The 13,889-nt window shown below is 41.6% G+C and overlaps 1 protein-coding gene across 1 annotated transcript in view; it reads left to right on the forward strand.

Annotated features, from left to right (window-relative positions):
- LOC136876007 (cytochrome P450 6k1) overlaps window positions 1–13,889 on the forward strand; it is a 100,986-nt gene that overhangs the window by 66,568 nt on the left and 20,529 nt on the right. The window contains exon 7 of the mRNA XM_068228302.1: window positions 4,014–4,235. Within this exon, the coding sequence (XP_068084403.1) occupies window positions 4,014–4,235 (222 nt within the window). The remainder of the gene's footprint in view (window positions 1–4,013; window positions 4,236–13,889) is intronic.

Genomic DNA, 13,889 nt, shown 5'->3' on the forward strand with positions numbered 1-13,889 from the left:
TAAATGACGCTTTGACGATTATAATTAAACCGCCGATCCTAAGAGAATAAGATTCGATCAGTAAAATATGGAAGGTCAGAGCTATCTTTTGATATGCAGATCAACGCCGATAAACGGTTTTTTACGGAAGCGGCCCCCGACATGAAGGCGGAGTTAACCCCCACTCTTGATTTTTTCCTCTGTTTTACAAAAGGAATCGGACAGGAGACTACTTACCCATTATCTACTGTGTTTCCGTGTTGTTCGGACGTGTTGCTATTTTGCACGACCTGTGATATTGTGTAATACTTTCATCAAGTGATGAAGTACTGCAATTGTGAGATTTAACTAGCAGAAGTACTGCATAAATCATTATTTAAGTGCAGTGATTATTGACGTGCACTTATTGTGTAAATTTCGTGTATTTATAACATTTTGTATCATGTAATCAATGAGGATAGTGAACGAGGAATAATCTACCTGTTAAGAGCTGCGTAGCATTCAAGCTACTGTAATATATGCTCGATGGATTCGTGTGTGGCTAGATTAATCCACTACTAGTCAAGTACAGTGAAGTGTTGTGAAAGCACAATTGAAATTACAATTAGAACGTTGATAAAGTGAATTTGTTCAGGAAATTGCGACTCACGCATAATAATAATAATAATAATAATAATAATAATAATAATTTGGGCAGCGTCTGCTGAAAGTACAAACGTGGATGTGAGTTGTCTTACATTGTGAGGGGATGTGAAATAAGCAAGTTAGTTACCCTTAACGTTGGATTACAGTGCAAGTGAATACGTGACAGTTCAGCAATATTCGGGATAAATTTAACCATGCCTGAATGTAGTACGTGTTACGAAGTGACCCAATTATAACCATAGTGTTTTCCCCTTTTGCATATTGGAACGAGTGATCGCTGGTCTGGGAAGAGGATACACGAGTCACTCACCTACCCAACATCTCATTGTGTTGGATACATCCAGGATTATTAGGCGTGGTGAAGTCTACAAGATGGAGTTCATCCCGGAAAGGAACCAAGGACCTTACGACATCAAAGGCAGCAAGATGACGGCTTAAGCTGTTATGAGTGTGCTGCCTTGGACGAGAATGATCACCCTAAGATAAGTGCATTTTCAAGTTTACTATGTTTGAAGGTCATTTTCCCTCCTGTAAATAGTTAGGATTAACATGTCAAGTAGATTAAAAATGTGAATGATGATCGCGGGCTGTTCGGAGGGATTAAAAATTTTAGCTTGTGTAGTAGGAAGTTTGTACTGGCAATGATGACCAGCAGTTTATTTAAAACCCCCTTGGAAAGTAATGCATGTTAGTTATAAGATTCCTGTAATGATTTATTTTGTCTTCAAGAAGTGTTATGATGGATGGAAGTGGTATCCATCTAGGTAACCCCAGATCTTATGATAAGATGAGATGCTCTGCCTCTTCAAAAGAATACGAGGATGACTTGTATGTCATGTATAAGACGGAGCATATGAGGAGTTCAAATGATGTTTTTAGATGCAAGTATAATTTTTAGATCGTGAATTTAATATGTAAATTTGTTTATAGAGTGGCATGAATTAATATCCCTTATGTAATTATATGCGAGTGTTCGTGGTATTGAGTTGGGAGTGATGGTCGGTGAATATCTATCAATTGATAATCAAGGCGATATGAATATGTGCCAGAGATAATTTATGCAAAGCGTGAAGAAATGTACCACGCCAGTTATATTGAGATTAGGTTGAATAGAACCATGTGAGCTTCAAGAAGCCGAGTCGGCCCGATTTTATATCGAGGCGGTTTATTAAAGAGAGATACCTTCCCCGGACTGTATGAAAGGGAGGCGTGCGGAGGTACCGTTACGCTAGAGAAAGTGACAGATGAATACAAAGGCTAAGCAAGCTGTGGGCACGTTAAAAGCCTTGACTGTGGAGTGTTCGATGGCCATTTACTTTCTAACAATATCCGATGGACATTTACGCATAGAGTAGCTAATTGTCACCGCGACTGAATTAATATAGTAGAAACAATAGACTTCCTCCCAATTTATTTTGTTCATTCCATCCGATCTAGAAATTTAAAACATGCATCTTGCAGTGAGAAGACTACGAGTTCGACCCCTATCCAGGGCAACGTGTATCATTGTCATTATTTTTGGTAATGGAAGGACCATTCCTTCCATATAATCTTGTATACATGATAAAGGGTCATATTAATATGTTTGGTGGTAGTTGAGTGTATTATTACAAGTAAAATGTCGTGTTATTGTTCACGCGTCATCCATAAGCCCAGTATTATTATATGTTAATTGATCAAATGGTATTTTATTTTAATCCCGGCGAAACATGCCTATGCGATTTGTTATACCTTTGTAAATAATAATGAAGTTAGTTATTAGGGCTGAACATGACTTTCAGATATCTTGGAATGTGGTTGTCATAATTAACATACTGTCTTAATCCTTGATTGCGTAATAATATAATCACAAGAAATTATAATATTTCAAAACTCCAGTTTATGTATAGAAAGCTGGGATGATATCAAAAGGGTGATCATTATAGTGCCGATTATTATGTATAATTAATTAATTGATTAATTAATTAATTAATTAATGACTATCAATGTTGTGAATAATAGAGGTAATAACAAGTGAAAGGCCTCTAAATATCGGGATTATCGGTGTGGAATACTAATTCCACAAGACAATTAAATAATAATTTCATTAATATGAATCCCGCTTTTTTTCTTCTTTTTTAATTTTGTGATCAAATAATATATGGCACATTTCGTTTTAATTATGGATGTTCTTTCTCAGTTGATAATAAATCAGATATTCATAAAACTTTAAAACATCATTCTTCTGATTTGTAGTGACATTGTATTCCTCTTCTATACTGAGATCCCTACTTATAAATAATTTATTAATGCCTTTTAGTCCAAACGTACCATTGACCTGAATGCTCTAATATTATAGCCGTGGTTATTCTGAAGTAGGGATGATGATGAGAATTCGATTCTAGGGCCATTCGCTGAAGATCTCATCACGTATTTTCCATTCGGCCGATGCCCTCACGAATTATTATTATTATTATTATTATTATTATTATTGTGCCCTGAAGCCCCGGATAGGCACAATATGTTGGAGAAGTTAGCATCGTTCACGTCTCATGATGTGCCCGATATACCTGAACTTTCATTCCTTGATGGTTGTTAGAAATTGTCCGCCTCTGTGGTGTAGCGGTTAGCGTGATTAGCTGCCACGCCCAGATGTCCGGGTTCGATTCCCGGCTCTGCCACGAAATTTGAAAAGTGGTACGAGGACTGGAACGGGGTCCACTCAGCCTCGGGAGGTCAACTGAGTAGAGGTGGGTTCGATTCCCACCTCAGCCATCCTGGAAGTGGTTTTCCGTGGTTTCCCACTTCTCCTCCAGCCAAATGCCGGGATGGTACCTAACTGAAGGCCACGGCCGCTTCCTTCCCTCTTCCTTGCCTGTCCCATCCAATCTTCCCATCCCTCCACTAGGCCCCTGTTCAGCATAGCAGGTGAGGCCGCCTGGGCGAGTTAGTGGTCATTCTCCCCAGTTGTATCCCCGACCCAAAGTCTGAATCTCCAGGACACTGCCCTTGAGGCGGTAGAGGTGGGATCCCTCGCTGAGTCCGAGGGAAAAACCGACCCTGGAGCGTAAACAGATTACGAACGAACGATGGTTGTTAGAAGCACTATTTTTTTATTTAACAAGTTGAGGACTTCCTCATTGGTCTTTAATTCTACCCAGGATATTCGAAGCATTCTTCTGTGCAAGAGCAGTTCTAAAGCTTCTATCCACCTCTCTAGGAAAGGGCTGGGCGTACAGCGTTCAAAACAATACAGAAGGGTAGGAAAAACATAGAATCGCAACATCCGAACTCGGAGCTGAAGGTTGAGATCTCTAGTTATTTCTATAAGAACTACTTCACAGTTACGGACAAGGACTTCACAAAATGGTTATGTTTAAGATTTCTAACGTTAGTTTCTTCTTTTCCAGAGTTTACCGATGACGATATTGCAGCACACGCCCTCATGTTCTTCTTTACTGGAACAGAAATTTCGTCTTTTATTCTTGCTCATGTGCTATATGAATTGGCACGGAACACGGAGATACAAACACAGCTACGAGAGGAAATTGACTCAGTTCTTAAAAGACACAGTGGTGGACTAACTTATGAAGCTATTGAAGAGATGTTCTATATGGATATGGTACTGAATGGTGAGTCAGCAAGGGAATATTTTGTGGATAAAATTGTACCCATACGGTGCAGAGTAACACTCTTGCACCTTTGCCTCTGCCCCCACACCACAACGATCTGCAGAGAACTCGCATTGCCATTTGTATGCATGTTTTAATGGCTGTTCCTTCGCTAACGGCCATACGGTGTTGAATACACCGGTTCTCGTCCGAACACTCGGGTTAAACAGCATTGGGTGTGGTCGGTAATTGGATGGGTGGCCGCTTGGGAACACCACGTGCCCTTTTTTACCTAGTTTCCTCGTCTTATTGTGACAACTGACTAGCAAATTTTGCCTTAGGCCAACACAAAAGTCTAAACTCTCGTTTTTGTTACAACTGAAACTAGCTAGACATTTTAGTTTTCCGACCCCGTAGCTATACAGGAATCACGCTTACCGTAGTACTTAATTTCCATTAAGCTGCCCGCCTAACTTAAAAATTTCTTTTTTCGTAGTCATCATGAAAGAAGCTGTGAGTTGATCAACTACAATATCTTCTTCTTGAGTTTTCTAATTTCTTGGGATCGGCACTTTTTGTGGATTTGGCCTAATTTTACATCCAGAGGTCTCCCCTGACGCCAACCCTATGTGGAGGGCTGTCTTCAGCATTGCGTGTTTAGTGGTGGTTAGTAGCGTGAAATGTTGTGTAAATGAAGAGATGTGCGTCAGCAGAAACACAAAAATTGAGTCCAGGGAAATTAACCACCTCGCTGATGAATAGTCCTAAGGCTGACCAAAATCAGTAATTGCATCTATCTGTAAGCGAGAGAACAGGAAGGATTGCAAGAACTATCGAGGTATCTCATTATTCTGTATACCAGGCATAGCGTACACTGGCAACTTTGAAGGGAGGTCGCGATCAGAGGTTGAAAGGAAGTTGAAAGAAAACCAGTGCGATTTCAAACCACAGACGGGTTGTCAGGGTCAGATTTTCAGTATGCGCCAGGTAACTGAAAAATTCTACGAGAGGAATAGACATGTTTATGTTTCGTAGATCTAGAGAAGGGATATCACAAAGTGCCGAGGGAAAAGATGTTCGCCATACTGTCAAAAAGTGGGACTATCCATGAACCTTTCTAAAACCAAAGTAATGCTCAACAAATGGGCCCCAGCAGGGAAGCTGCATGTGGGAAACACCACATTACAACAGGTCAATGAATTTGTCTATCTTGGGCAACTTGTAAACATGAAAGGGGACTTAAGACCGGAAATCTTCCGACGTATCAAACTAGGATGGCAAGCCTACGGAAGAAATTCTTCAATCTTCAAATCCAACATGCCACCCCACCTAAAGAAGATAGTCTTTGACCAGAGTGTTCTCCACGTACTGACTTCCGGTTGTGAAACCTGGACATTGAGCGAGTTTGTTAAGCAAAAACTCAGAACAACCCAAAGAGCTATGGAACGGCTCATGCTAGGCTTAACGAAGAAGGACAGGAAGAGAGCAGATTACATCAGGTCAGTCACAAAGGTCAGTGACATTTTAGAAAGGGTGTTTACCCTAAAATGGCAGTGGGCAGGCCATGTTGCTCGAAGAACTGATGGTAGGTGGACAAAGCTTGTGCTTGAGTGGTGTCCGAAAGATCATCTCAGACCAAGGGGAATACCACCGGACAGATGGGATAAAGACATCCGGAAGATTACTGGGATCAATTGGCAGAACATCGCTCAAGACCGTCCCAGATGGAGAGACCTCATGAAAACCTACCTTGCTTCGGACTTAAAGAGGCCACATCGTAAAAACGACTGAATGTGGCTGATAGTGATAGTGATTAAAAGAAATCAAAGGCATTTATGTTGATAATTGGGCTGCAGTGAGAATTGACAGTAGAATGAGTTCTTGGTTCAAGGTACTTACAGGGGCTAGACAAGGCTGCAATCTTTCACCTTTATTGTTCATAGTTCGCATTGATCATCCGATGAACGTTATGAAGTGGCAGGGAGGGATTCAGATACGGTAGGTGAAAATGTAGTAAGCAGTCTGGCCTATGCTGATGATCTTAATGGCAGGTTGTGCCGAATGCATCTTGGAACTTGAAGAAAGGTGCAATGAGTATGGTATGAAAATGAACCTTTCCACGACTAAATTGTTGTCAGAAGGTAAGAATCCAAGAGAATTGAATGTCAGATTGGGAATACAAAACTAGAACAGGCAGATAATTTCAAGTATTTAGAATGTGTGTTCTCCCAGGATGGTAGGTGAGATTGATTCAAGGTGTAGTAAATCTAATGCAGCGAGCTCGCAATTGCAATCAACAGTATTCTGTAAGAAGGAAGGCAGCTCCCGGACGAAACTCTCCTTACATAGATCTGTTTTCAGACCAACTTTGCTTTATGTGAGTGAAAGCTGGGTGGACTCGGGATATCGTATTCATAAGGTAGAAGTAACAGACATGAAAGTAGCGAGAATGGTGGGTGGTAAAAGCAGGTGGGAACAATGACAGGAGGGTACTTGGAATGAGGAAATAACGGCTAAATTAGGAATGAACTGGATGGATGAAGCCGTACGCATAAATCAGCTTCGGTGGTGGGGTCATGTGAGGCGAATGGAGGAGGATAGGTTATCTAGGAGAATAATGGACTCTTTTATGGGGGGCAAGAGGGGTAGAGGGTGACCAAGACGACGATGGTTAGACTCAGTTTCCAACGATTTAAAGATAAGAGGTATAGAACTAAACGAGGTCACAGAACTAGTTTCAAATAGAGGATTGTGGCGGCGATTAGTAAATTCACAGAGGCTTGCAGACCGAACGCTGAAAGGCATAACAGTCTATAATGAGGATGTGTGTATGTAATCTGTGCAGAGATTCTATTAGAACGCCATTCCTGTTATTACGTCAACTTTGCCGGCCAATGTTCCTTGTTGACTTCAAAAAAAAAAAAAAAAAAAAAAAAAAAAAACCCTTGTTTTTCACAATTATTCTTCCACCAAATGTGTTGCTTTACTTATTAATCATCAGCGGTTGTCCTCAACTTTTGACATAGATAGATTTACATAGCAAGTATGTATTGTCTTCAGCATTCAAGACGTGATTCACAAAGAACACAGACGTATGCTTTTTGAAAAAGTCTGATTTCCATTTTTATATGAATTTACGGAGCGAGTTGTCCCTGCGGTTAGGGTCGCGCGGCTTGCATTCGAGAGATAGTCTGTTCAAACCCGACTGTCGGCAACCCTGAAGATGATTTTACATGTTTTATCATTTTCATACCGGGCATATGCTGGGGCTGTACCTTAATTAAGGCTATGGCCGCTTCCTTCTAACTCCTTGCCCTTTCCTCTCCCGTCGTCTCTCTTTGATTTTGTTATTACAATTTGCTGTACGTCGTACCGACAAAAACAACAACAACAACAACAACAACAATAATAATAATAATAATAATAATAATAATAATAATAATAATAATAATAATAATAGTAATAATATTAATAGACGTAATAATTATTTATATGAATTTATACGATCTTTTTGCTTAACTTTATCGTATCGTAATCTGTTTACCCTCCAGGGTCGGTTTTTCCCTCGGACTCAGCGAGGGATCCCACCTCTACCGCCTCAAGGTCAGTGTCCTGGAGCTTAAGACTCTGGGTCGGGGGATACAACTGGGGAGGATGACCAGTACCTCGCCCAGGCGGCCTCACCTGCTATGCTGAACAGGGGCCTTGTTGGGGATGGGAAGATTGGAAGGGATAGACAAGGAAATGGGAAGGAAGCGGCCGTGGCCTGAAGTTAGATACCATCCCGACATTTGCCTGGTGGAGAATTGGGAAACCACGGAAAACCACTTCCAGGATGGCTGAGGTGGGAATCGAACCCACCTCTACTCAGTTGACCTCCCGAGGTTGAGTGGACCCCGTTGCAGCCCTCGTACCACTTTTCAAATTTCGTGGCAGAGCCGGGAATCGAACCCGGGCCTCCGGGGGTGGCAGCTAATCACACTAACCACTACACCACAGAGGCGGAGGCTACTTTATCAGGGTCTTTAATGTTCGACACTTTTCTTCTTCTCCTCCTTTATCAGTTTACCCTCCAGGGTCGGTTTTTCCCTCGGACTCAGCTAGGAATCCCACCTCTATCGCCTCAAGGGCAGTGTTCTGGAGCTTCAGACTCTGGGTCGGGGGATACAACTGGGGAGGATGACCAGTACATCGCCCAGGCACCCTCACCTGCTATACTGAACAAGGGCCTTGCGGGGGGGGGGGTATGGAAAGATTGGAAGGTACAGCCAAAGGAACAGGGAAGGAAGCGGCCGTTGCCTTAATTTAGGTACCATCCCGGCATTTACCTGGAGGAGAAGTTGAAAACCACGGGAAACTACTTCCAGGATGGCTGAGGTGGAAATCGAACCCACCTCTCCTCAGATGACCTCCAGAGGCTGAGTGCACCCCGTTCTAGACCTCGTACTACTTTTCAAATTTCGTGGCAGAGCCGGGAATCGAACCCGGGCCTCGGGGGTGGCAGCTAATCACACTAACCACTACACCACAGAGGCGGTCCGACACTTTTTCAGTCCAAGAAATTTTAAATATTATTCGATAGCACCACATTTCAAATACTTCCACATGTTTGATCTTTTATCTTGTTTAATGTCCAGGTTTCACAGCCGTGTAATGTCACTGTTCTAATTGCCTCATAGGGTCACGGAAGCTCCGATGGGCGCACCGGATTATTTTCATCATCAGCAGGGTGATCTGTTCCGTATTCATGACGTGGGTAAAGGATTTTTAGCCACTTGTAGGTTAGAGCATACGGCCCGCGTGCCGGACTCGGGCCTGCGAAGTCACTTTATGTGGCCCCCTGGCCAAGTTTTTATAATGCAGTTAAGTATCAGTTCATGTTTTTCGTAGGTACCGAAAAAACCTAGTTAATAAGAACTTTGTTGTAATTGTAATTGCAGGTCGAATTATTTGAACTTCAATGTTGTTCCCAATTAAGAAACAGTTCACGGAGTTAAATGTCATTAAAGTTTGCAGGGCAATTAGTTGCTTTCTAAAATTTCGGGAGAATATACTAATGTGCGTTTACGAATACTTACTTTTGTGAACAAATATTTTCAAAAATGTTTATAAAATTAAAATTACGGTCTCTGTGGTGTAGTGGTCTGCGTGCCATCCCCGGAGGCCCTGCTTCGATTCCCGGCTCTACCACGAAATTTGAAAATGGTACGACTCAGCCTCGGGAGGTCAGTTGAGTAGAGGGGTTCTCAATTCCCACCTCAGCCATCCTCGAAGTGGTTTTCCGGGGTTTCCACTTCTCCTCCAGACAAATTTCGGGATGGTACCTAACTTAACGCCAGTGCCGATTCCTTCCCTCTTCCTTGTCTGTCCCTTACACTCTTCCCATCCGTCCATAAGGCCCCGCCTCAGCATAGCAGGTGAGGCCACCTGGGCGTGGTACTGGTCCTCCTTACCAGTTGTATCCCCGACCCAAAGTCTCGCGATCCAGGACACTACCCTCGAGGTGGTAGAGGTGGGATTCCTCGCTGAGTCCGAAGGAAAATCCGATCCTGGAGTGTAAACAGATTACGAAAGGAAAAAAGAAAATAACGGTCCCGGATCAGTGATGAACAGCTACATTTCATTGTGGGGGTGGCTGTGTAAAATCTCTCTCCAGACATTTCAAAACTGTACTTCAAGCAAAAGCCCAGACCTTTCCTTAATGTACAAGTTTATTCAAAGTTAGAGTATTATTTACTTTTCTCAGTTTGTATTACCGAATAGCTGTGTGAGAGATTGCTTGGTGTGTGTGGATGTATTTATTTGTTAATAGCGAATGTACCCGTGCTTCGCTACGGTATTCTACATTGTATTTGAATATCGAAGTAAATAGTGTACATGCAGTAAATAAGATTGTTTTAAAATTTCATGTCTCTTAGCGTTATCCCAGAAAGAGCATGGGGAGGTCCCCGTACGTTGTTTCCAATGTAAAGTGTTTGTTACGGATTTGTGATATAACGGCAGGCTCACTTGCCTACTGGCATTCACAATCGAGTTGGGAAGTTTACATTATAATTGCAGGCCCCATTGCCTACTACGCTGACAGAATCGATTTGGGGAGTTTCCGTAAAAGTGGCAGTTCCCCTTTCCTACTTCCAGACAGATTACAGTTGAGGAGTTTCTATTATAATGGTAGGCAATTATCCTACCATCAATCGAAATTGAGTTGTGCAATTATCATTATAATGCCAGGCCCATTTTCCTACTGCCAGCGAGCTTACTGCCAGTCACACCAAGTTGGTGAGTTTCCATCAAAATAGCAGGCCACTATGCTTAATGCCAGTCACATTTTAGATTAAGACATTTCTTTATAAGGGCGGGCACCCTTGCCTACTGCCAAACACAATCGGGTAGGGGAGTTTTAAAGAAAACTGCATGCTCACTTGCCTTCTGCAAGTCAAATCGAGAAGGGAACTATTCATTACAATTGTAGGCCTTCCTTACTAATGACAGTTACACAGGAGTTGGAGAAGGAACCCTTTCCTACTGCCAGTCAAAGTCGGTGTGGGGAGTACTGATTACAATATCAGACCCACCGTTTCTCGATCGCTAAAAATCGACATCAGTGAATATATATAGATCGACATACGAAAGTATATGCGTGTTTACAATATTGAAGACCTTCATTTACAGATTAACTGCTACTAAACGTACGACATATCGACAAAGGATTATACCATAGGACACGCCGGATTTAGTGGCCTAAATGGCTGGTCCTATGGTATGTCATCTATTCTTGGGTCAGATTGAGTTAGAAACGTGGAACAGGATAAAGGTTTTGTAAGATTATCTCACATTACATTACTTTTCGGATAATTATGTGACAGCTACATACATATCATTTGGCTCATATATGCCTACTGGGTGGGCCAATTTTCGTGAAGAGTATGATGATTCTGTATTTCATATAAGTAATTGAAAGTATGAATTATGCATATGAAAATTCCAAATTGACTTAACATCGATTAATAGAGAAAAATCAAACGTAAAATGGATACAGATACGGCAAGAAGTAATAAGACCAAGGTTGTAGATCATTCCAAATTGAACGCAGATTATGCAATCCGTTATGTGATAGGAATTTCCGAAGGTCTGCGCCATCATTAAAATTGCCTGTATATTTCGATATTCTTCGGGGATAAAAAGTGTAAAATTTAATGATCAAGGGTGTTTTCCGTTCGTTACAGGATAAAACGTATAATTTTGTCAAATTTCAATTATCTTCTTTTTCTTCTGGCAGATTATGCCGCAATCTGGACTTTGGGCGAGGCGGGTAAAAATGAGGACTTTCAGGAAACTAAACCAAAAATTATGGAGATGATCATTATTACCCCTTAAACGGAAAGCTGTACGAAAATTTCGCCAAAATAGTCAATGTAGAGGCACACAGTCGTTACGATTTGATTTATATTGAGACAGTATTAAGTAGTTTGAGACTCCCCCCATATCCTTTTCGAACTGGCGTGTGTGCGCCGCCATCTGGAAATTATGAGTCAATCGGCGTTTGCCAATGTACTTTTTTGAGGACAGGATGCCGTGCGCTCCTGTTCTGAGTATTGTGTCGGCGCCTACTGCGCGTGCGCGAGTGGTGTGACGCGAGTCTACTGTTGACTGCTAGCGACTACTTCCGAGTGAGTCGGCGTCCTGTAGCCGCCATGGATGGACGTGAATGTGTGTGTTCCGCTATGCGGCGGGTGGTTGTGCTGAAACCCCCGTGAAATCCAACTTAAGAGGGATTATCCCTTATTCCATTAGTTGCTGGCCTCCTACTGTTTCATTGGACTATGTTTTTGCTACGATAATTCTCCAGGATCCTTGGTGAACAACCTTAGTTCACGGCCTCGTGGTTGCCGCTCTTCAATAACAATGGCCAGGTTTGAACTTCTCAATTTTTCTGGACTCAAAGGTATGTAACTGTTTTGGATTAAAGTAATTCTGGGGAAGCAAGAAGATTAATGTGTTTCGGCGTACTTCAAGATAACTGTAATAATAATAATAATGATAATTTGGATTAAGACTTCCTCTTCGAAATTTGTGCTGGATATCGTGTGCGTCTGTGAACCATAGGAAACGGTTCGGCAATTAATCATTTTAGAATGCAGTTCGCACGGTGAAAGAAATTAGCGTGTTTATCTTAAAATTAAGTAAAAGTTTTTTTTTTGCACTTTGATTGTACCTTAAGGTGTGAACCAAGGCGCTGTTTCCAAGGTAGCGGGGTTAGCTTTCCTTCGGGTTCCTTGCCTTCTGGGATTTATTTCTCCTTGCTTTGTTTTATTGCGTCGTTTCTGGGATTTCTGTGAAATTTTATTTTTTAATTTAAAACCGTTGGTTTTCCTTCTTATTTGTAGACTGTGCTTCCCTTGTCCGTTACTATGGCAACGTGTGTTTGGATAATTGTTGTGGGCAGTTTGGTTTTTAATGGGGATTGTTGTTGGTTCGTGTGTTTTTCTTGGATGAAATATTTTGTTGCCTGGTATCGTTGGCTTTTCTTTCATATAAAGTGATTAATTTCGGCCAACCTCTTTGTTGTTTCGCCTCGTACCTTGTCCGGGCGAAATGTGTAGCTTCTACCTTTATTTTCGTGTGACCTTGGAAATTGCCCTTGGTAGAAATTGGAATGAATTGTGGTAAAGTTAAAAGGCAACCGGCCTAAAGGTCAGGGAACTACTGATTGTTTACTAAGTATGGTATTTGTTTTTTCTTTTTAACGCGTGATCGATCACATTTAAATCAATATTTTACTTATCTTGTTTGAGGTATGGAGGTCACTGTTGTTTTTCCTTGTTGATATTTACGGATTAGTTCCTTTATTATTTGTTAAATGAAGTCTACATTTTCTTATTTGAAGCTGCCTTGTTGGCTATTTATTAACTAAACATATTAAGTCTTGCAAGTTAATCTAATTACTGTTAAACGAGTATTTACATTCTTTAACACCTGGTTCAAGTTATTATCTGACTTTGATCTTCTCTTTTAATGATGAACTTGGGTGTCCTCCAGATATTATCTTTTTGAATTGTTACCTCTCATTTTAGTTTCTATTAAAGTTGTCTTTCATATCATTTAAAAGTTGGTTTTCATTTACCACGTTTGGTGCAGCGCTGCAACTGTTTCTTTGTTTGGATGTCCACGGGCCTTAAGCCGCTTTTCCTCCACGTTTTGGGTAAGTGTCTCTATTTTCTTCCTTTTGGGTAATTTTAGTATCATGTTGTTGGCTGGTGTTGGTTTTATCCTTGAATTTTTTGATGTACTGTGACTTGTTGTTTCACTTTGGCCCTTGTTCTCTCTTGTGTTCGCTTAATCTACCCATTTGGGGCGGACACAATAGCAACCTTCACACCAGTCTCTCTCTCTCTCTCTCTCTCTCTCTCCCTCTCTCTCTCTCCCTCTCTCTTTCTCTCTCTTTTTTTACCTCAGCTGGTGGGTAAGGTTATTAACCTCATCACCACTAGGATGTAAACGGAGTCCTAGAGGGTGGTGCCGGTTAGAATATAGATAAGGAATCTGCTCCATAATAATAATAATTTCGTGTGGCTATGTCTAGCCGAGTGCAGCCCTTGTAAGGCAGACCCTCCGATGAGGGTGGGCGGCATCTGCCGTGGATAGGTAACTGCGTGTTATTGTGGTGGAGGTTAG

Source organism: Anabrus simplex, chromosome 6, assembly GCF_040414725.1.
Source record: "Anabrus simplex isolate iqAnaSimp1 chromosome 6, ASM4041472v1, whole genome shotgun sequence".
In the NCBI taxonomy this organism is placed as follows: Eukaryota; Metazoa; Arthropoda; class Insecta; order Orthoptera; family Tettigoniidae; genus Anabrus; species Anabrus simplex.